This window comes from Anser brachyrhynchus (genome assembly GCF_964034855.1).
Source record: "Anser brachyrhynchus genome assembly, chromosome: 1".
In the NCBI taxonomy this organism is placed as follows: Eukaryota; Metazoa; Chordata; class Aves; order Anseriformes; family Anatidae; genus Anser; species Anser brachyrhynchus.
Genome location: NC_137694.1, coordinates 33506077 through 33527425, shown reverse-complemented (window position 1 = coordinate 33527425; position 21349 = coordinate 33506077). Strand labels below are relative to the sequence as shown.

Genomic DNA, 21349 nt, shown 5'->3' with positions numbered 1-21349 from the left:
TGAGCCAGCGACCCAGGTGCTTGCAGGGGGAGAAGCCCTGCGGCACAGGAAGAGTTACCCCACTCCCGGGCCTAGTGCTTATTCCTAATCCTATTAGAAATTGTGTCTGGATCATTACCAAAACTATTCTTGTGATATTTTCCACTTCAAGGCCAGAACGCCTGCGTGTACCTTACAGCGTTGTGCCTGGCACACGGGGCACAGCTTCCACAGGGCCAACGGGGCCAGCTGCTGAAAAACTTGCGGTGTTTCTGGGACACATTTACCAGGTATTTGGTCTTGGAACTCACCTTTTTTTTTTAGTTTTGTGGACTCTTAGAAACTTTCAGACACGTTACCCAACCAAGGAACTTCTCAGAGATGCCCTGTGGCAGTAAATGGTTTGATGCACGCCTCAGATAACAGACCTGAAGGCACCTGAAGAAAGGTACGGGCGGTCACTCATGGACGGAGGCTCCTCAGCGCGGACATCGGGACCCCGGCAACGTGCTTGTGCTGAAGCTGTGGGCTGCCTGTGGGGGTCCCAGACAGATTTTGGGGTTTCCACGCTGCCTGGGGAAGCGGTCAGGGCAGCAGTTACCCCAGCTCAGCACGCGGGGTGACGAAACCAAGAGCATCCGCTGGAGGTGATGCGGCGCGGAGCTGCATTTGTGTCTCCTTCCCATGGGCTGATCGCAGGCCAGTCTCGCAGAAAATTGGGACAACTCTTGTCTGATGTTATTAAGCAGCATGATTATGGAAAAAGCAACCACTCACTCTGAATCCACTTTCTTTCTCCCTCCAGTTGCCAGCATTTTTCGTTCTGCTGTGATATAAGGCCTTTTAATGTTATTTTGTGTCTGCTAAGTTTCCTGTGTGGGAGGCACCGTCCTGATGCAATGTATTAATCTTTAGAAAAAAAAAAAAAAAAAAAAGATAAAAAATCCAAATTTCAGAGTTAGTCGAATCCTCTTGAGGATGATTTTCTTGTTTTCCATTTCCATTTGATTTTGCAAATGAAGCTGACATATGCGAACCCTGCTCTTCACTTTATACTTAGATTTATGAGCATGATTTAGATTTAGTTTGGGATTATCAGGACCTCAACTGCTCTTTTTGTTAACTCTGGGTTCTGAAAAAAAGTCTCTGTAGGGAAAACACAGTTGTGGCCAACACCACCCTAGATCAACACCCGTATTATTTGTCACAACACATATCTCTGAAGATAAAGCACTTCCTGCTTTCCGAAAGGTGCGCACCTACCTCCCGGAATAGTGAAAGGGAAAAGAGACAAACCCGTGTATGCCAAACAAAATGCATACCAAAACTGGTGTGGACAACAAAACTCAACTAAGGATTTTTCAGTGTTGGTGTCAAAGAACTAACACTGAAATCTTTCTGCACACCTTAAGCTGGACTGTGGAAAACCAGCAGAGCAGCAGGGGGACACACGTTCCCAGAACCCGGAGTGCCCCGCAAGAATCGTGATTTAATTTTGCTCCTTTCCTCAAATAACTTTGCCACAAGAGTATATTGTCTCCTTCACATGCCGTAACGTGAAAAAATAGATTATGTTATCGCATAGCAAAGTAAGTTGTATTTGATGTGCATTTAAAGTGTGTCAAAAGAGGTTGCACTATCATAGCCAAAAAAAAGCATAAGGACACAAGGCAAGATTTGTAGGTAGAGATGATATCCTTTATTAGATTAAAAGGTCTAATTAGAAAAGAAAAAAAAAAAAGTTTGCAGAAGCCCTTGGGAGTTCAAAAGTTTGTCCTGGTTGGTGATATTCATCAAACTTGTAAAGGACGCTTAGCTCAGCCTGCACACCTCGGTTTGCACACTATGTGCACGCGCTGTCCCCTGTGTTATTGCCACGCGGTGTAATGTGTTAGCACAAAATATGCCACAGGACGAGAAACCAGAGGGCAAGGTTTACGGCAGCAGCATGACAAGCATGTAAATAATTCAGGCATTAGCATAATGACATCTGCAACAGGCAAGGTATTAAATACATTTGTGTCACTGGCGTAGGAGAAAGCAAACATTTTTGCCGTAAGAATGACGGCACTTCACCCTTCCCATGATATGATGTTATCCACGACAGACCCCAGCCCTTAATAAAAAAGGGGAAAAAGGGAAGGAAAAAGGTGTGTGAGAGGAAACTATGAGTGTTAGTAGGGGGGCAACACCATGAATTTTAATGCAGAAATTCAGAAATTTCCAAACATGAGATTAAAATGAGGAGGAAATAAATAAATAAATAAATAAATCTACTTCTGTAATGCAGCATTGCTGCTTCCAGAAGGCCCAAAGACAGAGGCATTTGGTTGTGCTGCCTCTCCACATTGCACAGCTCACCAGCCCCGGTGTGGCAGCACGCTCAGGCAATCGATTTCCTGGTTTGGAAACATGGCTTAATGAGCCATAAGCAGCGGCGTTCGCCGTGAGTGACACGTGTTTGTTTAACTTACGTGAGAAATTAAATGTAAAGCATCAGCTGCCATTTAAAATTACCTGGAGCTCAGAGAAAAGCAAACAGCTTTGTGCATGTAACATTAGATGCGGGCACTGAACCCTCCTCCTGCGTGAAAACTGAAGAGCAAACAAGGAGCGAGGGGGATCCTTGGGTCTGCATCGCCAGCAACGGCCAGCCGTGAAATAAATGGAAAGCAAATGTTTGCTCTGCTTAAAAAATACTCAGATTGTAATAATTGCATAATGGTGTAAGCTTTGAGAGCTTTTTTTTGATAGTTTATGGACACTGCCTCTCTGCTTGCTGAATATTTACTAGGAGAAGGGTGAGGTTCCCATCAGTTTGCTGTGGCTCACCCTGTGGTTAAACCCAGCACATTTTCAAACAAAGCTCTGCACGTGAAGTGAGCTCCGGTGTGCCATATTTTTAGCTCCTCAGTTCCCCGTAGCACATGCTGCTGTGTTTGTTTAGCTTTTTCTCACTGCAGGCAGTGGGCATGCCCCAAAGCCTGGTCACTCTTTTATTTAAGGTTCTGATTTTGATTTCTTAAAACCTCAAGATCTTGTTGAAAATTCACGTGAAAAGCTTGTCGCTCCCCTTTGCTGTTGGCAGCTGGATTTTTTTGTAGTTGTTCAGTTTTCTGGCTCCCTGGTGCCTGATCAGCAGTTGCATGGAGCGGGGGGAAATGCATGATCCCCTCCAGCTTCCCCAAATGTGTTATGTTTTGTTCAGAGTAATGTAATTTAAAACACATTTACAAAATACATTTACTCCTTCCTTTTACTACTGCATTAGGAACTATGTTAATAGTGAAAACATATTGGATCAAGCAGCTTAGTGTAGTCCAGTCCATAACAATATTTACAATGCGGCTTCAGTCCTCGAGCGCACAAAATTTGCAGGACCAGGCTATGATTTGCAGCCACGGCAAGGCTTTGGAAGCACAGCCTTTCCTAGTGGCCATCTGAGACTAAGAAACCCCTAATAAAAACACGGTCAAGTTCATAAACTGAGTACATGTTCTAAACCCATTTGTGCTTTTTTTTGTATTTATTTAAGAGGTACAATAGATATCTGCCAGCATAATATATATTATGTATAATCTATCTGTAAATTTCCAGTATAAAATAGTAATATATATGAACTTATGTATATTACATATTGTACTATATCTTCTGCCTTCTGGTTACCATGAGCTCTATGCACCGGACCTGCTGGTAAAGCACGTGTTACACTCATGCTGTAAGAATATTTTCTGCTATCCCATACATCCAGATATTCTTTTAAGCCAACTTTTAGTCTTCTACATGGGTCTTAGAAATTTTACTACACTTTTCTTCTGACCCAGCTCTGTTAAAATGTTACTTGCTTTCTTCACCTCCTGACTAAGTAATGTGAAACAGATGGAAAAATAGGAGGGATGTGCAGATGAGATAAAGCAGTGGGAACCAAAACTACCGAATCCCTTTTCTGATGTGAACGGTCTCTACCGATGTCTGTGTATGTTCCACTGATAATTATTATCTCGTCTGCTGTAAGCATGTATACAGTTAGCTGTATGCATTGCTAAGTGAGCAGCACCTTCTGCTAAGCCCCGTTTACCAGAAGAGGAGGAAGGACCAGGTTGTTTACTTGGTTATGTGTCCAACTTCTGGTCACACCAAGCATCCCAGCCCAGGCCTGGCATAGGAGAGGGATGCAAGCCCACAGCTCTGCAACACAGCTTTAGGTGGGTAGATATATGGCCACTGGGAGGCAATAAAGCAAGCACTGGTGGGAGTAGGTTCAGCTTTCCGTCTCCAAAAATGCCAGAAGCCGGCACGAAGGCAGACGTACCACTGCAGAGGGACATACTGGTGACTGAGAAAGACGTATGGAGTCTCTTTAAATGTCTTCTCTCTCTTAGTACTGTGCTCCTATCATTAATATTACCATGTAGGTCTTCCTGGTTAATGTACAAGAGAGGGCAGCAGCTCTCAGACAGAAAATTCGCAAGTGTTGTATCCAACAGGAGACTGTGAGCAGTCGTATTTTGTACCCAAAAATCTGTAGGACTGGGTCCGGCATGGAAGACTCCTGGTTTCCATCCAAAAGAAACCCAACAAAAGCCCTTTTGCTGGTACATTAAAGGGAAGTATATCAAGTACATTAAAGGGAAGGACAGCTTCCCATGAGCTAGGGGGTCTTGCTCCACAATTTGATAGGGAATCCTGAGTAAACCATGTATTTTCTCAGTTTTCCTGCAATTGTTCAATCTGCAGTGGGACTACTAATACTTGCCACTTGTAGCAAAATATTAGGAGATTCTGAGATGAAAAACAGTGTGTAAGTTCAAAGTGCTTATCATAATCAATAATTCTACAATATGATAGACTCCTCACTTTAATCAAGTGCACTTTAAAAAAAAATATGATTTGCTTTAAAGATAATTTCCCAAAGACTATCCTTGAAATCAGAGGATTCAGATAGGGAGTACTTAACGAGATTGCAGGAATGCATGCCATTTCTAGTCCTGTAATTAGGCAACAGAGCAGATCTAATCACTTCATTGCTGTAATGACAGCTGCTACACGAAGCCTAAAAACAGAGAGCAAGGGAGGTTACCCCACAGGTACTTCTGAATGTTTTTAGCTGTGCCTCCAAGCAGGGGCCTGCATTCTTCAGCATTTTTGCACGACGTTTTCCCTTTCCCTTGCTGCAGCTTGAGCTCGGTGGCACGCCGGGGGTGCAGCAGGGGTGGGCAGCTGCGTGCAGCAGGGGAGGCTCAGGGGAAGCACACAGTGATGCTGCACACTTCTCCATCTGAGGCAGATCAGGAAGTTTTGGTGTATTCGTAACAAGAAGTTCCACCTAGCTTCATTTGATCTGTTTAATGCATTTCCCGCAGAACTTGACTCCTCCACAAACACATTATTAAAAGCTTGCACATTTAATAATCACCAAGTGCACGCACACTGCTGTGGCCTCAAGTGCTGTCACCGTCTCTAGGGAAGGAATCTCCAGCATACATGATATCCAGAGCCTTGTGAATTACAGATTAAATGTTGCTTTCATTTCATTTAGGTTTAGCACACACACACAAAAAAAATTGTTTGCATTTTAAAGAATTGCAGAAGAAAATGTAATTGTCAGAGGAGCAATGGCATAGGTACCAGATACCACGAGTCACCTGTCCAGTCCTAGAGACATGTTAACAGCCTCAGCTTCCAAATAACCTCAGCATTTCTGCTGTATTTCTGCCATATTTCTTGACATGCGCTTGGGCATGTCAATAGATGTCTTTGTTTTGTCATTTTAAAAATATTAGTGATCAAGATGTTTTTAAAGGACTTCATTTTAATCTAGCTCTCTACTCTTAAATATGAGTATGATTTTCTTGTATCTAAAGCTAATCTATATCAGTTTGTTGGTTACTGTGGTGATTTAAAAATTAGTTCCTCATTTTGCCACCATCCTGAAAGGCTGATTTCACCTTATCAGATCAGAATTGTCAAAATTAAGAATTCTCCCCTTTTTTTTTTTCAACTTTGTGATGTTTCATGGTCCCGTAACATCTCCAGGATACATTACTGTTGGATTACAGTATGGTCAGTATGTGCAACCTGGACACTTACAGGTTAGCTTCTAATTTCACATATTGTCAGGTAAATAAGCACTGCAATTGCTAGAGACGCTGAGATCCCTCAGCTCCCGTAGATGTAAGAAGGACTGACAGATGCTCAGAGACTTTGAGTGCTTCTTATTAATGATATGAATTTAGATATATATTTGGCACCCAAATTCCAAATTAAACTTTCACATTCTTTTATATATGTATCTTCTTATAAATCTTTTTTAACAGAGGAGAATTCAATTACTGAGCTGTGCACTAGGAGGCCAGTCCCTGATTAAAGAAATTATCTTCAGTATGATTTAATGGACAACGGTTATTAATCATTTCATGTTTCTAGGGACATCCCATCTTCCACAGCTATGCCTTATGCTGGGACTGGGAGTTGCAGGTTGCCAGGACTATTTCTGGTCCCCCAACCTAACAGATACTTCCTCTCCACATGCTGAGAAAACCTTTAAAATTACTCTGTACAAATGGCATGGCAAAATTATCCTTTTCTGGGGGAAAGGAGAGACAATCTCTTCTTTGCATTGTATCACAACACAGCACCATGGATACGACTAAGTCTGAATCTACTCATTTAGAAAGATCAAAGTTTTATGGTCTTGTCAGACCATATAAATTGGTCTATAGCACTATAAATTCATGGTAAGAAGCAACGCCTTAAAAGAACATAAACAAAAGAGCATTTCATTACACATACTTTTAAAGTGTGTTTTAGCGAAGTTTTCACTATCACTATAGGCATCTATCATACTTGCAAATCTCTTTGCTTTAGTCACCGGTATTTGCTTAGGCTCATGCAAGAAGTTTGAAGCCTTTGTATTCTAGTAAAACATTTGCTCAGACTGGAGAAAAGAGCTAGAGCAGATGATCAGAAGTTAAGGACAGAAAGCACAACTACCTGGTTGGTTGCATGAATTCCTGAGTCTAAAGAGGAGTAAGAGAGGAGAGCTCCTCCCACTAAGCCAGGGTTAGTCACTGCAGTTGTACACCACTCTTTGGCCAGGAAGCCAACAGATGGTACTATCGCATGATCACGGAGTCACAGAAATACATGCAACATTTCGCAGCCCTCAGAAAACCGACTGCCTCAACTTGCAGAGTTGGAGGCGGCTGAACATGTTTAAGCACAGCTGATGCTATCATTGTTCATGAATTCTGCGACAAGTGTGGGCAATTCTTTACAGAGTGTCATGCAAGACCAGTCATGTACAAATCTCCCCATTACATGTCGTCGTCAGTGATGCTCTCCCTTGCTCAGCTGTTAGACAAAATATTCTTGTCAAGGACCGTCACAGAGCCGACACTGGGACCCTATGAGCACCAGCAGGCTTTCAACATGATGGTAGGTTTCCAAGAAACCTTTATTTTTGTCTGATAGCAAATCCTGGCATCTCAGACTGGAGACACCATCGGTAATTGCTGACAAGTTTACTTCCAAGAAGAACGTGGCACGGGGCAGTGTAATAATTTGCTGTAGCACCTTGGAAGAGTTCAGCCTCCTCAGTGGACTCCAAGCATGCCCATGGTGTGTTAGTACTTGGAGCACCCTCAACCCAAGCAGGTATAGCACTTTGTTCCTCCTTGGAGCACACCTGCAACACTTTTTGAGCACATGGTCTCTGTGAAGCCTTGGTGTGAAGGGGACCTTGCCGTTAAACTACTTCCTAAAAGAGGCTCAGCCCTCCTGTGAACAGCCCCGTAGAGCTTAGATGCTGCTTTCGCAGGTCTAAGGTCATGGGCACTCTGCAGCAAATGGACACAGAGTTCTTAATAAAAAAAAAAAAAAAAAAAAGCCCCAGAAGTCCATGTGCCTTTTATTTCAACTAGCACAAGACACAAATGTAGCACAGAGGTGCAGAAATAGCCATTGCTTACACGCTGTGCTTCTTCATCAGCCTTGGCCATTCTTGAAAGCCTGTCAGGGCTTCAGAGATGTTCAAGGTTACTTCCTGGCAAGCAGCTTTTTCTGCAAAACACGGGATCTCTCATTTCTCTCCTTCACCTCCTTTCCTGTTTCTGATCTTCTCTCTTTTATTCCCCCCTCTCTCACACATGCCCTAACACGTAAGTCCAAGCGTGCCAATGACGGATGCACTAAAGTAAAGAAAACTCTGTGAGCACTCCCCATGACTCCCCCTACCCACGCACAGCCACCTCCAGCACAGGCAACTGCTTTCCCCTGGGCTTTAGCCATGCATTTGCCTGGGGGTACAATACCAGAATGGGTAATCATCCAAAATCAACGACCCACTGTCACCAGCTTCGTGCCAGGTGCAAGAGTCGTGCCCAGAATCTCTTGCAGGCATCACTGCAATTTTTAAGCAAAAGACAGCAAAGAAGCCAGCCAAGTCCCAGTTTAAAATGCACCCCAAATCAAGCAGCATTCACAAACTGTGCGTGGAGAAGCTTGTCCAATGCTTACATGAGTGATGATTTAGTCAATCAAAGGATAGCTTCCTTTTTTTTTTTGACTTAAGTTCACTTGTGTACCATAGGTAGAGTGTTTCGTTGCATACCTGCAGTTTCTATTAGGCAGTTTAAGTTAGTCAATAAGCAGAAATTTCTGAAGGACGGCTCAGAAAGGAGATTTCCAAACTCTGGAAGAACATTGTACTTCAGAGAGCAGTTCTGGGAATGAGCACGGCTGCCGATGCATTTTAGGCAGCAGAAATGTAATCTACAGAACATTTGGAGGCTGCAGGTCTGAACAAAAGAAGGATGGAAATGGCGTTTTCACAGAAAGAGAAAGGCTCGGGACTGTTTCAGAGGAAAGGGAAGAGGATCCATTTTGATGAGATAAAGGTGCATTGAAAGGCATCCAAGGAGAGAACTGCCAGCTCTAGGCAGACAACAGGAAGAAAAACGATGGGCCTGAAATATAACCGCAAATTCCTGAACCTTTCGTACATCCGAAGCCAGGGAGATTTAATACACGAAAAGATAAAGGCCCATGAGGAGTGAATAAGGTCAATAAAGAGGCATGAAAACCTACTGAAAAAATCTTACAAGAAATTGTAAAAGCTAGAACTAGAAGGTGCTGGTCACAAACATCAAAGTTTCACAAAACATCTTGGCAAATAAAGCCAAAAGTGTCAAAATCAGGAAGAGACTGAGAGTGGAGAAGTATGAAATATTAAAAGTGTAAAGTAAAGTGTACTGTAAAATACTTTTAATTTCTGAGAAGTGCTATTGTTCTTGATGAGCTGTGTTAAGATATGCTAAAAAGATTTTTTTCCAAATTCTACAAAAATAATTTACCTTGGTTCTAAAAATATGCATGACAAGGTAAGACCCAAATTATCTGTAAGGCAGAAAACGCCTGTCTGTATAGGTATAAAATGAAAGGGGGGAACTGTGCATGGAGCCAACCACTATTCATCTGATACTCCACCTGATGCACATTTTGTTTCAGAGAAACGAAGATTTGTCATCCTATTGCCTACGTGGGTACCACCTGAACACACACAATACATAATATATCCTTTTCTTTAGTAATTGCAGAGGTTTAAAGGTAACTAAGTCTGAGTGGCACGTACTTTCTTACCTGTTTTTGGCACGGCCTGGTGCTGTGCCCACAGGGCTGGATCCGGAGGCAAGTACCTGACTTGGATGTGACCCCATGTCCTTTGTTGATCTGAAATTTCTATGGGGCTGCCTGGGAGTGATTCATTCAGGGGAGGAAGAGTCAAAATAGCAGCCCTGGGCTCACCAACCCTGGGCAGCGCACTCCTCCTCTCGCCTGTTTCACTGCCAGGAGGGTGCATGGCTCTCGTCCTCGCGGGGCGCAGCGGGGTTGCTTCGTGGTTTGCTTTACACCCAAAGAACGACCCTAGTGAGGAAAACTAAAATGCTCTACAAGCACCATAAAGAGAATCCAACTCCAACATGCAAAACCGATGATTTGAAAACCACAGATCTTCGCGTATGACATCTGCCTTTCTGGCCTGACATTTAGGGGCCCCGGGAGGGGATGTCCCAGAGCGTGCAGCCCGTGATGCTGCGGGTGGAGCAGCCATGGGAGCAGCTCCCCAGCGGGCTGCCGGGTTAACAGCCCCAAAGCCACGCACACCAGCATCTGCCCCTTGCGTTGAGATGCCCTGTGTGAGCCGGTGCTGCATGGGGTGAGGGCAGGGACTGCGGTGTCACCCCGCCAGCCCTAACGCCGTCCTGCTTCAGGTTCGTTCCTAAGTTCTCCTTCCTCACTGGAAGGCTCCTATGGTACTTTATGGATATAACTCCAGAAATAAGCTACAGCAAATCGTGCGTACATCAAATCCCCCTGTACCTCTGTAAAATGTGTCTCGCCCCAGCTGAAGACGCTGCGACCCCGCACGCGAATCGCAGCGCTTGCAGCCCATGCATCTCGCATGACGAAACAGGAAACGGGCAACGTGCTGCTGCCAGACCTTCCGTGGCCATTTCGGGGAAGACTCCACCAAAATAAATATATAAAAATAAATAAATAAATAAATAAATAATAAATAAATAAAATAATTTTTTTTAAAAAAAAATGCGACCTCCTTGCCAGAAGGGGCTCTCTTTTGGGCCAGCCGCGGAGCTGCAAAAAGCGAGCAAACCCCGGGTTTTCGTGTAAAAAAAAAAAAATTAAAAAAAGAAGATTTCGCACCGCGGGACGGCGGCGGGAGGGGTCCCCGCGCGGGGGGTCCCGGGGGGGCTCCGCGGCACCTGGCGGCGCGGCCCCGTCCCCTGCGCGGCCCCGATGCCGTGTCGGCGGCGCGCCTTGCGCGCTCCCGGCCGCCCGCCCACCTCCGCACGCACACACCCGCGGCGGGAGGAGGAGGAGGAGGAGCGGCATCCTCTGCGTCCTCTGCCCTGCGATTTAATTCCAACCCCCCCCGCCCCCCCCCCCCTCCCCTTCCCCGGGTCCTCCCGCTTGCGCCGCCGAGGTTATTTTATTGAATTTCTTTAGCGCATCCTCGCTCCGGGGGTGCCGCCGCCGGCAGAGGGGGGGATCCGTCGCACGTCGGGGGGGTCCCCGCGGCTCCGGGGAAGGTAAGGCGGCGTCTGATGCAATCGGGGGCCGGGGCCGCGCTCCCCGCGCCGCCTTTGTCTCCGCGCCGCGCACGGTGCTGCGGAGCCGGGCCCCGGCCCCCCGCCGGCAGCGCTTTGTCTGCGCCGCGAGCGGCCCCCACCCCAAAAAAAAAAAAAAAAAAAAAAAAATCGTAGCCGGCTCCGACCCCCGAAAAATGCGCGGAGAGAGCGGGGCCGGCTTGGGGGAAATGGGGAGGGGAGGTTCGCGTTTGGGGAGGTTCGCGTTTGGGGAGGTTCGCGTTTGGGGGGTTGCCTTTGGGGAGGTTTGCATTTGGGGGTTTACCTTTGGGGAGGTTTGCCTTTGGGGAGGTTTGCATTTGGAGGTTTGCCTTTTTGGAGGTTGGGATTTGGGGAGGGGGAGGCATGCGGCATCACCCCCCCCCCCCCATAGACACACACACGGAGGGGGGAGGTTGGAGAGGGGGGAGGAAAACGAGGGGGGGGGGGGAGTGCCGGGATGCTGCCTCAACCCAAAAATGTTAAAGGAAAAAAAATGTAAAATGGCAGTTAGCAGCCGGGAGCTTTCGCTGGCAGCGCCAAAATAATTTTAAAAAATAATAGAAAATTGAAATAATGAGGGTTTCCACCCGCCCTGGTGGCCCCACGTGTGCCGCAGTCGCCGCCCGCTGCGGGCTGAGCCCTGCTGGGCCCCCCCAGTGCCCTGCCCGGCCCCAGGGGCCCGTGGGGTTCGGGTGGCTCTGGGGAAATGCGGCAGGGCCCAGGGCACGCGTGTGTGTGGGGCGCAGCCACGCTGCGTGCTCCTGGCGAGCCCAAGGCGCGGACAAAAAAGGGTCAGGTTTGGATGCACGCTTGTACATGCGCTCATGTGTGCGTGGACGTACGGCTCGCAGTACACACACACGTGTGTGCGTGGACGTACGGCTCGTTGTACATACACACGTGTGTGCGTGGACGTTCGGCTCGTTTTACATACACACGTGTGTGCGTGGACGTACGGCTCGCAGTACATACGCACGTGTGTGCATGGACCTGCAGCTCGCTGGTAGGGCAGTGGTATCGATCCATTGTTTCCCCGAGTTTGCAGCGCAACCTGTAGCTGTAATTCCCCCCCTCTCCCCCAGCCCCCCCTCGTGCAAGAGGCGATGGGGAAGTGTGTAAAACTGCGCTTTGTTTACGTGACACTGGAGGAAGTGAAATGAAAGCCCTTTGCGGCAGCTGGCTTCGTGGAAGGCGCAGCAGGGATCCTGCCGCGTGCCGACAGCCCTGCTGCTGCTGGGCACCTCCGCCAGCGGGTGCGGCCATCCCGGGCTGTGTCCGTCCCCTCTCGGTGGCGGCCTTGGGTTTTTCTGCTGCTTGAAAGGCAAAATAAGGGGGGGCAGCTGTTGTCGTAGAAGTAAAGTATTAGAAAAAGCTCATTTCTGATCGATCGAACATGCTCTGGAAGGAAACAGATATATTCTGAGCCTGACCACCTCAGAAGTAAGGGTGCTACAAAGGGAGAAAGCGAGAGCACCGTTCCATCTAACTTTTTCTTCCTTCGCCACCGAAGCATGAACTTCGTTTAAAAAGCCTCTAAAAGGAAAATCCATCTGTTGCTGAAGGATACATAGCACCAACAATTGCCATTTCCAGGCTGGGAGCCCATTCCCAAATTGCTCTGAGGCCAAGGGGCAGAAACCTGTCAGAGATCTGGGAACCACCACGCTCCTGGTGAGCAGAGGCCTTCTGCGGCAGCCTGGTGGCACGTCGCCGACTACAGCGGGGTCGCACCGAATGACTGCAGTTTGACTTTGCCTTTTTGGAGGTTTTTAGTCCAAAGAGGCAGCACAGAGAGCGTGGTTCAGTGGCGCACACCGCAGCAGCAGCAGCACCCCCTGCCTCGCCGCTGGTGGCAGGGAGCCGCGGGGCCGGCCTGCTGGGCCATGCGAGCCCCGGGCACCGGGCCTCTGCCTCGCCTCTCCGCAGCCTGCAGGAGAACATGGAGGATCGATCCTCCTTCCTGGCCAAACCCTGCTTTTTACAAGGGTTTTAGTGCCTGGAGGGGGAGGAAGGGCGCTCTGTGCTTGCAGGCTCCTCCTCCTCCTCTGTCTGATCCAGATTTTCTAATCTGGGGGGTTGTTTTTTACAGGGGGCAGAGGGGTGACTGAGCAGAAATGGGACTTTCCTTCCTCCCTTGCCCTCTGCTTTCCCTCTGTGTTATTTCTCATTTTTTTCTGAGCACCCAGCGTGACGATTACTGTTGCCTTAGAAGTTTGTGTTAAAACGGCAAACAAGATGTTGTGGGAATATGTAAATATTTCAAGCCTGAATGAAGTTTTCTTTCTGATATGTATTTATTGCTGTAACCTTAATCTAATCCAAGAAGCCTGAGCAGCCACTCTTGGGAAAAATAGCAGCTTTTCCATGTTGAAAGTGCTTTACAGCCCTTTTCCAGTTAACTCATAATATTTGTGTAAGGTTATCAGGTAAATACTGCTCTGAGTCTTGTACAGTCAAGGAAAGTGAAGTAAAGAAATTACACGTAAACAGGAAAAAAGGAAAAGTGAGTTACATGTGGACCTACGCAAAGAGTTCTTCTTTCTGTGGTACAAAATTTATTTTAAATAAGAGTTTCAAAGCTGCTATTTAGCCCTTGTGGATTCATTCTGATCGTCTGCTGCCCTGCTGTAGCCCATCCTGCAGCACTCCCACCGCACAGCCCCTGTGCAACACAAGAGTTCGTTTATTTGTGGTGGTGCGTCCTGGGATCTCTTCAGCAAAACCGAGACTGTTGAGAGGATTTCACAGAGAAATATAATTAGGAAAAAATGTGACTATATTACTCTGCCAAATGCCTTTGCTAAATTGACTGGGAAGGGCTCAGAACAGAAATGTACTTAAAACCATTTTCCTTTATGGCTCATCTTTAAGTGTTTTGCCTGAAGTAATGAATCACTGGGTGAATCAGACTAGGATTTTATGATTTCTGATTTGCCTGCCTTTGATCAGCTGAGTAGCCTGTCGAGACTTAATTCGGGGACTCTTCCCTTCCTTCCTGCAGCCTGGAAGGGCAGCACAGAGCGCGATGGGGCAGAGCAGGAGCGTTTTCCCGTTGCGAAGCAAGGTCACAGCGCCGAGGAGGGCTGAGCATCTGCGTCTGTGCACATCGCTCCTTTCTCATCGCATCCTTCTCCGAGCTTCCTTGTCGAGTCTCCTCTCACTGGCTTGTTTCTCCCCGCTACCTTCTTTTTTAACTGTTCCCTCTCCATGTGCTGGGGGGCTCTGTGCGAGAGGAGCCTGGATGTGGAAGGTGACAGCTTGCAGTTGCCGAGCCAACAGCTGCTGCACCTGGGAGGGCTTTTGGCAACCTCATTCCCCACGGCCTGACGGTGTTGCCGCTGGTGGCAGGGGCACGCCGGCACCTTGGTTGCTCTCCTTGGCCCCCACGAGCCAGGGTGGCTGGGGTGAACCCGCTTCCTTCCTCCCACTCCCAGGGCTGCAGAGGGGCAGTACCGAATAGCTGGAGACAGTGACATTTTCAGCACCTCAGATGTTTGCTCAGTGGATGTGAGTCAGTCTTTAATTTCCAAGCTCTTTTGTTATCTCAGTGGCGCTTCTCTCATCTCTCCATTTTGTCCTTCCTGTAGATTAGGAGTAAAACAGGAACTTGATGTTCCAGATGTCAGGTGTCACTAATGCTGCACAGAAAGGAGGTGGTTGCTTCCCAGCCTTTCAATGTGATACTGTTACGTCTAAAACCTATTATTGCTTTTTGTCATCTAAGCGAATAGTCCGTACGCAGAGTTTCAGGCTCGGCGTTTCATTATTTATATCCAAGGAGTCTTACCAGTCACGTTGCTTTTCTTTGAAAGAACTTTCAACGGTACGAGCAGAGAAAGATGTATCATATCTCAGGCTTTGCGGGAGTGAAACAGCGTGTGAGAAACTCAGGTGCTGGATTTTGATACCTCCTAACCAAACAAGAGGGAGTTTTATTGGCAAAACTCCTTCTGGCCAGGAAGTTGAGTCATATTTCAGCTTTTAAGTAAATTGTCTCGAATTCCATACTTAAAATTGCTTAGTGTGCCTTGGATATTTGCCATCCCAAAGACTGCGGGAAATGTGCAATGAATGAAGTGTGTGGTGAGGGTACAAGTCGACGTGACGAAAACCATACCCAGAGACGGGCAAGATGGTGTCCGGCCCTTCCCATACCCTGCCACATAGCTGGGCAGCTGCTGGGCAGCCACGCATCCTAAGATGGTACTTTTTGAATGATGTCATTTGCAGGGTATGACAACAAATCCCTGTAAGTTACACCACCACCATTACCACCAGTAGTGATGTTAGTGTTAGATATGCTGCTTCTAGCAAAGGGTTTTCTGATACTACAGCTCCTCCAGGTACTGCCTAGAATGGGTTCATGCTTGAGCCAGGAGAAGAAATAAAGTTAGATTGTCTGCATTACCGTATTTTTTCAAATACAAACTTTTTGAGCCTGTTTCTGCTGTTGTGGAACTTTGACAATCCAGAAGAGTGGAGTAGCAGAATTTGTTTTTTTCCTTTGATATTTCAGAAGGCAACAGAGAAAGGAGCCCAGCTCTTGGAATGTGTTTTAATGGCTTGTGAAGGTCTCCGTGTCCTTGAGGAAAATAAACTTGTTTTATCTTCCTGTGTCATCTCACTGTCCTCCTCCTGAAGTCTGTGACCGGTTGTAATCTTTCCCATTTTCTGCAAGGAGTACACGATGAGTAAATTATCCATAATGGTTTTTACAGGACATGTCATGGGATGTCTAAAGAGAAAGCCAAGCTCGTAGGCCACAGCAGAGCTTTTTCTACTGAACTGAGGGCCTGGAGCTTCCTTTAGAAGTGACTTTAGCCTTTTCTGGTTTTCCCTCAGGGCAATTCATACTTCAATGAACTATTTGCCCATGTGAGTGGGGAAGTCTGAAGTAAGGGCAGAATTCTTACTTTCCCTTGCTGATTTACTCTGTGTGTCTGGAGACTGTGTCTGGTTTGACTGCAAGTATCTGAAACTTCTCTGTTTGGGAAGTTTAAGGGTGGGCAGAGTAGCAAGCACGGTGGGATTGCTGAAACTACTCTTCAGATTATTTTTAATTCACATTAAATAATCAAGCTCAGTCAAGGACTTTTTGCCAAGGTAGCATTTTTATTTTCTTTTATCTTATGACATTGCTTGAATGAAAACGCCTTCGGGTAAAAATACATCCTTCTTCGAGTACAGCTCAGAATCAACATATAGTGACTCTTACTAGTTGAAGCTTTTATTTTTTCCTTCCCACAGCATCAGTGGCACCTACACCAGAGGCACGGCTTGCTTCCTTCCCTCTGCCTTTCCAGCTCAGCGTGGCTGGGCAAGTTGTCCTCTGGCAGTGCCCAAAGCTGACGGGGGCAGCACGTGGGGAGAAAACCCGGCTGATGTGAACGCTGCCCCTGGGGACTGTCGGTGTTGTTTGGGTCCTGTGTGCTGATCGTCACAATGAGCAAAATAAAGCCTGCAATGTGAAATGGGAGTTTTGGGGGTGAAATTCCTGCAGCCACCTGTAGTACTCTGCTGACTGCGGAGGGAGCCTAGGGTGGTTAGCTCTGACAAAAGATTTGCACTGTATATATCTAAGGAAGGTTATCTGTGCAAAATTTTGGAGGTATGCTTAGAGGTTTTTTCCGGATATCACACATACCACCTTTCTCTCTGAACCTGCGAGGACCTCACAGACTGAGCAGTATTGTCGCTATTGTCATCCCAGCTTTACAGGCGGAGGTGCTAAGGATGGTGTGGTTATCCTTCGCCAAAGGCTTGCAGTGAGTTCACGCTGTGACAGTTTCAGTCCCCAGCCCCGTGGTTCCCTCTTCGCTGCCCTCATGTTTTGGCACTGAGATCAAGTTTTCTCATACTTGAAAGTGCAATGAATTATTTTGCTCAACAATGTTTTTGGTTTCAGGGTTTTGTTTTGTTTAAGTAATTCCCTCAACTTAGCGAGGACCTAGTACAGGCTCCAAAATACTGTCACGCTGTTGCAGCAGCCACTCATCTGTCTGAAATCTGGAATCTGCTGAAGTTGTTGCTCGTGTTTCAGCTGGCTTAAGTTGCGCTAGTATTTTGCTGCATCTTCATTCAATCCTTTTTTTCGGTCGAATCTGAGCTTTAGTTAAAACAAGCAAACAAACAAACAAAGAAAAAAGTCATCACTTTTGCATTGCAAAGATTCCATGCAAATGAACCAACGAGCCGCTTTCCTGTCGGTCGGACCCCAGCGTTTGAGCTGCACCACGGCAGAAAGGAGAAGCAGGAGCTGCACGTCAGTGAGCTGTGAAGACTGCTTTCCAGCACGCTGTTTACCTCACAGAAGGGTGAATTTCAGCACCTGTTTTTGAACACACTCAGTGTGGAATTTCTTAAGCACAGGCAGCGTCAGGGCGATTGGGAAAATCCTCCTGGGGGACTGAGATGCAAAACAGCCCCCAAAGGGAAAGTTGCACTGCTTGAATTTCAGAGGAGCCTCTGCATAGCTTTAAAAATGTCAGCAGATACAGATCTCGGCACGGACATTGCCACTTCTATTAAGGCATTGTTTATTTTAGGAACTCACGGTCACAAGAAGCTTCAGGATGCAGTGTGCTCAGCCCTTGCCACCTCAGCAGCCGCTGCCTCCTATGGCTTTATCCTTTCACAAAAAGATCACGCTTCCCTTCCAAAATAGGTAGACTATTTTATGCCTCTGGGAAGACTGTTCCAGAATGTCACCGCCAGAGCCACCCCCCGTTTGCCGGCCTGCAGCCATTTGTCAGCAGTGGGCCACCATCGTAGCACCCAGGAGGACAGGCCCTGATCCCACGGAGCTGCTCTGTCTGTACACCAGGTGCCCTGGGGCAGCCTGGGCTTTTCTAAGAGCACGTCTAAATTTCACAATGAAATTATTTCTGAGAAACCACTTCTGGGGAAACGGGCCCCTTTGCAAAGGCCTCCTCCGTGCGCTGGGGAGGTGGCGTAAGCAAGCCCAAAGCATCGGGTCCTGTAAAGTTAATTGGGGATGCTCTCGCTTCCGTGGTTGCCTGTGAGTAGTTTGACGGTTTTGAGGTAGCTCTGGGGGTTTGAGAAAATATCCCCAAATGGATCTGGTATGTGAACATTCACCAAGTACCCCAGGGTGAATTGCAAATCGTTGTTTGGCAGTAGGGCAGACCGTTCATTCACAAAATGGGAATTAAGAGAGCTGTGGTGCGGGAGCTTGTTTCTGAATAACAATCCAGTGCCTCAGCATCACGCAGGAGTTGTCGTTCAGCTGACAGTGGTCAGGCTCCGGAAAACGTTGGTCTTTCGGTTGATTTGCATTTCTGACAAGGAAATTTGTCTGTAGCAGCCTTGCTTGAGCTGCCTTTGGTGTTTTTGCTTTTATGCAACGCATCTGTCAGTGGAGAGACCTCCTGATCTCTAAATAACAATTGCTTGGCACAAGCTGTACGTTATTCTTTATACGTAAGAGATGTAAGCTTAAGGGCCTGTTTCTGTCCCTGTTCAGAATAAGTTCAGCCATACGCAGAGTATCCTCTGTAAATCTTCTTTACCAAAAAAACTTAACACATTCAACTACCTGGAGTATAGACAGCAGCAGAGGAGAGCGCTGTGATAACTCTGTCCCTCTGTTCCTCCACTTAGCAGCAGCACAGAAGTGAGGTATTTTATATTTTTACGTAAAAGGCATCAGCGAGAACATACAGAAGATGAACACAGAATAACTAAATGGGCCTTGGGCAAGCAAATCATTTTTATTTCTTAATTCGTAGGTCGTGAGTCTCTTTTTCTAAAACAAACACAATTGGTTTGCTCAGCAGCTATAACTACCAGCACCATCCTCAGCAGTCGGTTGTGGGACTGGGTAAATTTTAAGGTCAGGACTGGGTAATTTTATAAGGATCTCATTGAGGAGTTTAACATCACTACTCTTCTGCAATGCATGTATGTTGCAGCCTGAAGTGCTTCTAATAATATCAAATTGGTTGGTAGCATGGTCCCTCTTTTCCAGGTTTCACTGTATTCTGGTCATATTGCTTGCTGTTGGTGTGTACATACATCTTGGGCTTTTTCTGTGTTTCACCTAGGTCGCTGACACTGTGGCTGCAGTTTACCCACCAGACCTCAACCAAACACTAACATTTTGAGAAACAGTTGGATACGTACAGTTCCTCGCCCAGGATGCCGTTCAAAGCTGGATTAGAACTGACTGAATTGCAGAATATGACTGTCCCTGAAGATGATAACATCAGCAATGATTCAAATGATTTCACAGAGGTGGAAAATGGCCAGATAAATAGGTGAGTATTTTTCCACTGACGCTGCCTGTGCTAAGAAACACACTGTTTAAAAACAGCATTCTAATTTTCAGTATATGTTTTGAATTATTCATCGCCAAGTCATGCTCCATTTGAAGATGTAATTTGAATTTCATATGTGACATCTGTTGGGCATAGGCTGCAACAGCAGATAAAGCAAACAGAGTGGCAATTTATTCATCGTTTCGAATCTTTCAAATTAGTCTAATAAAATGCACAAACATATAACGTAGCAAAAAGCCAACATTCTGAGACGTCGACTCGCACACAGCGGAGAAGTAATAATAATAAATGCAGTTCGACCAAGGGAATAGCACGGGGCAGATCGCTTCGTTGACCTTCGGTCTCTGCTGTGACAGTTGTAACCTGCCTGGCCACATCCCTGTCCCCAGGCTTGTGGCACGTGCGGCTGGCACTCGCTGTTCACTCCAGGGTGGGACGGACCTGGCAGCAGTGGCTGTCCCCAAGGCAGGGAGAGCGAGGGGCTGGTCAAACAGAGACCTGCACCTAACTCACGTCCAGCTAAGGAGCGCAACTCTTCATCGATTTTGGTGAAAACTGGCCAATGACTTTCCTACAGGATAGTCATTTACAGAAGGGATGTGATGGCACATCTGCCAGGTGTCTCCGCCGGGCACCAGCATCCAACAGGTGCTGAGATCTGCTGCTGTGCCCCGGCTGGGTTTCGCAAGCTGTAGAGCACGAAGCCGTTTTTCGACCAAGGTTCCTGCTGAAGTGCTGAGCCCCAGGGGGCAGGGCTGGAGCCAGCCTGGCCGGGGAAGTCCTGGGGCAGCCGCCAGCTGCACCCTGCAGCGCTGCGACCACAGCGCAGCTGCGCTGGTGGAGGTGAGGGCTGGTCAGGAATTTTCTGATGCAACTGCTTTGATGGAAAGTGCCAGGGCGAAACGCAAACCACTTCTGTTAAAAAAAAAAAAAAAAAAAAAGTGAGAGCAAGAGAAAAAAACCCCTCTGACTTTGCCAAAACAAAACAATTCCTGTATGAACCTGCTGACTTTCCTGCTGGCTCCCCCGGAGCTCAGGAGCTGACAGCGGTGGAGGCGCTCCCCGGAGCCTGCTGAGGATTGATGTCCTTGACAGGAGGAGGGGTGGCTGAGCTCTTTGGCTGGTGCCACAGGTAACTGGCAGGGGGAGAAACCCCACTAGTCCATCCTCTTTCAGTGAGCACATGTGGAGCTGTGTTGTGAGCATGGCCAAGTATGAGCAGGGCCAAGCAAAGGAGGGAAGAAAAACGTGGTGTGGAAAGCATCAGAAAGACAGAATTTCAAAGTCCTGCTCTGGCTTTTCAAGCAGATGAGCATATTCCACAGTTCTCTTTTCCCTTGTGGGTGACTTTCTTCCTCATGGAGCACCACTTGGTTGTACCAAATATCCCATCGCTATTTCCCCTCTGCCTGGGTGTTTGCCGGGCACCTCCTCACTCATGCAGCCTGTCCGCTGCCATCGTGCCCTGTGCGTAGCGTCGTGCTCGTGCTGCTCTCCACCTCGCCACTCCTTGCTCCTGCAAGCGCCCCTCATGGTACCTGGACCCCGTTCTGCTCCTCTCGGCAAGCACATCCCCTGAGGACGTGGTTATTCCCTTCCTACAGCTGTGCTGGCAAATGTCCGGTCCCTGTGGGATAAGAGGTTAACAGGCGTACAGAAGATCGTCTTCTGTGCTGTCAGACACACAGCGTGTAAGGCCTTGTGAAACTCCAAAGTCCACCGAAATCAGTGGGACTTTTTTATGTTGATTTCACTTGAGCTTTAGATTAGATCTGTAATTTTCAACTGACTTTTTTTTTTTTTAAGTTGTTTCAACTTGCTTGATTTCACACTCTATTTCATTTTGAACTGTTTTTTTTTTCTCAGTGCATAATTTTTCAAGCTGAATGTAGAGCAACGGTTTTAAGGGTCTTTTGGGGATGATAC

General features: G+C 47.1%; 1 protein-coding gene across 2 annotated transcripts in view; it reads left to right on the top strand.

Annotated features, from left to right (window-relative positions):
• Positions 1–10842: 10842 nt before the first annotated feature.
• SLC38A1 (solute carrier family 38 member 1) overlaps positions 10843–21349 on the top strand; it is a 38795-nt gene continuing 28288 nt past the window's right edge. Inside the window, exons 1-2 of one of the 2 annotated variants that reach the window (XM_080571014.1) lie at positions 10843–11087; positions 19190–19402. In XM_080571014.1, the coding sequence (XP_080427140.1) occupies positions 19284–19402 (119 nt within the window). In that variant the 5' untranslated portion in view covers positions 10843–11087; positions 19190–19283. The remainder of the gene's footprint in view (positions 11088–19189; positions 19403–21349) is intronic. The other variant, XR_013942597.1, reaches the window with a different exon arrangement.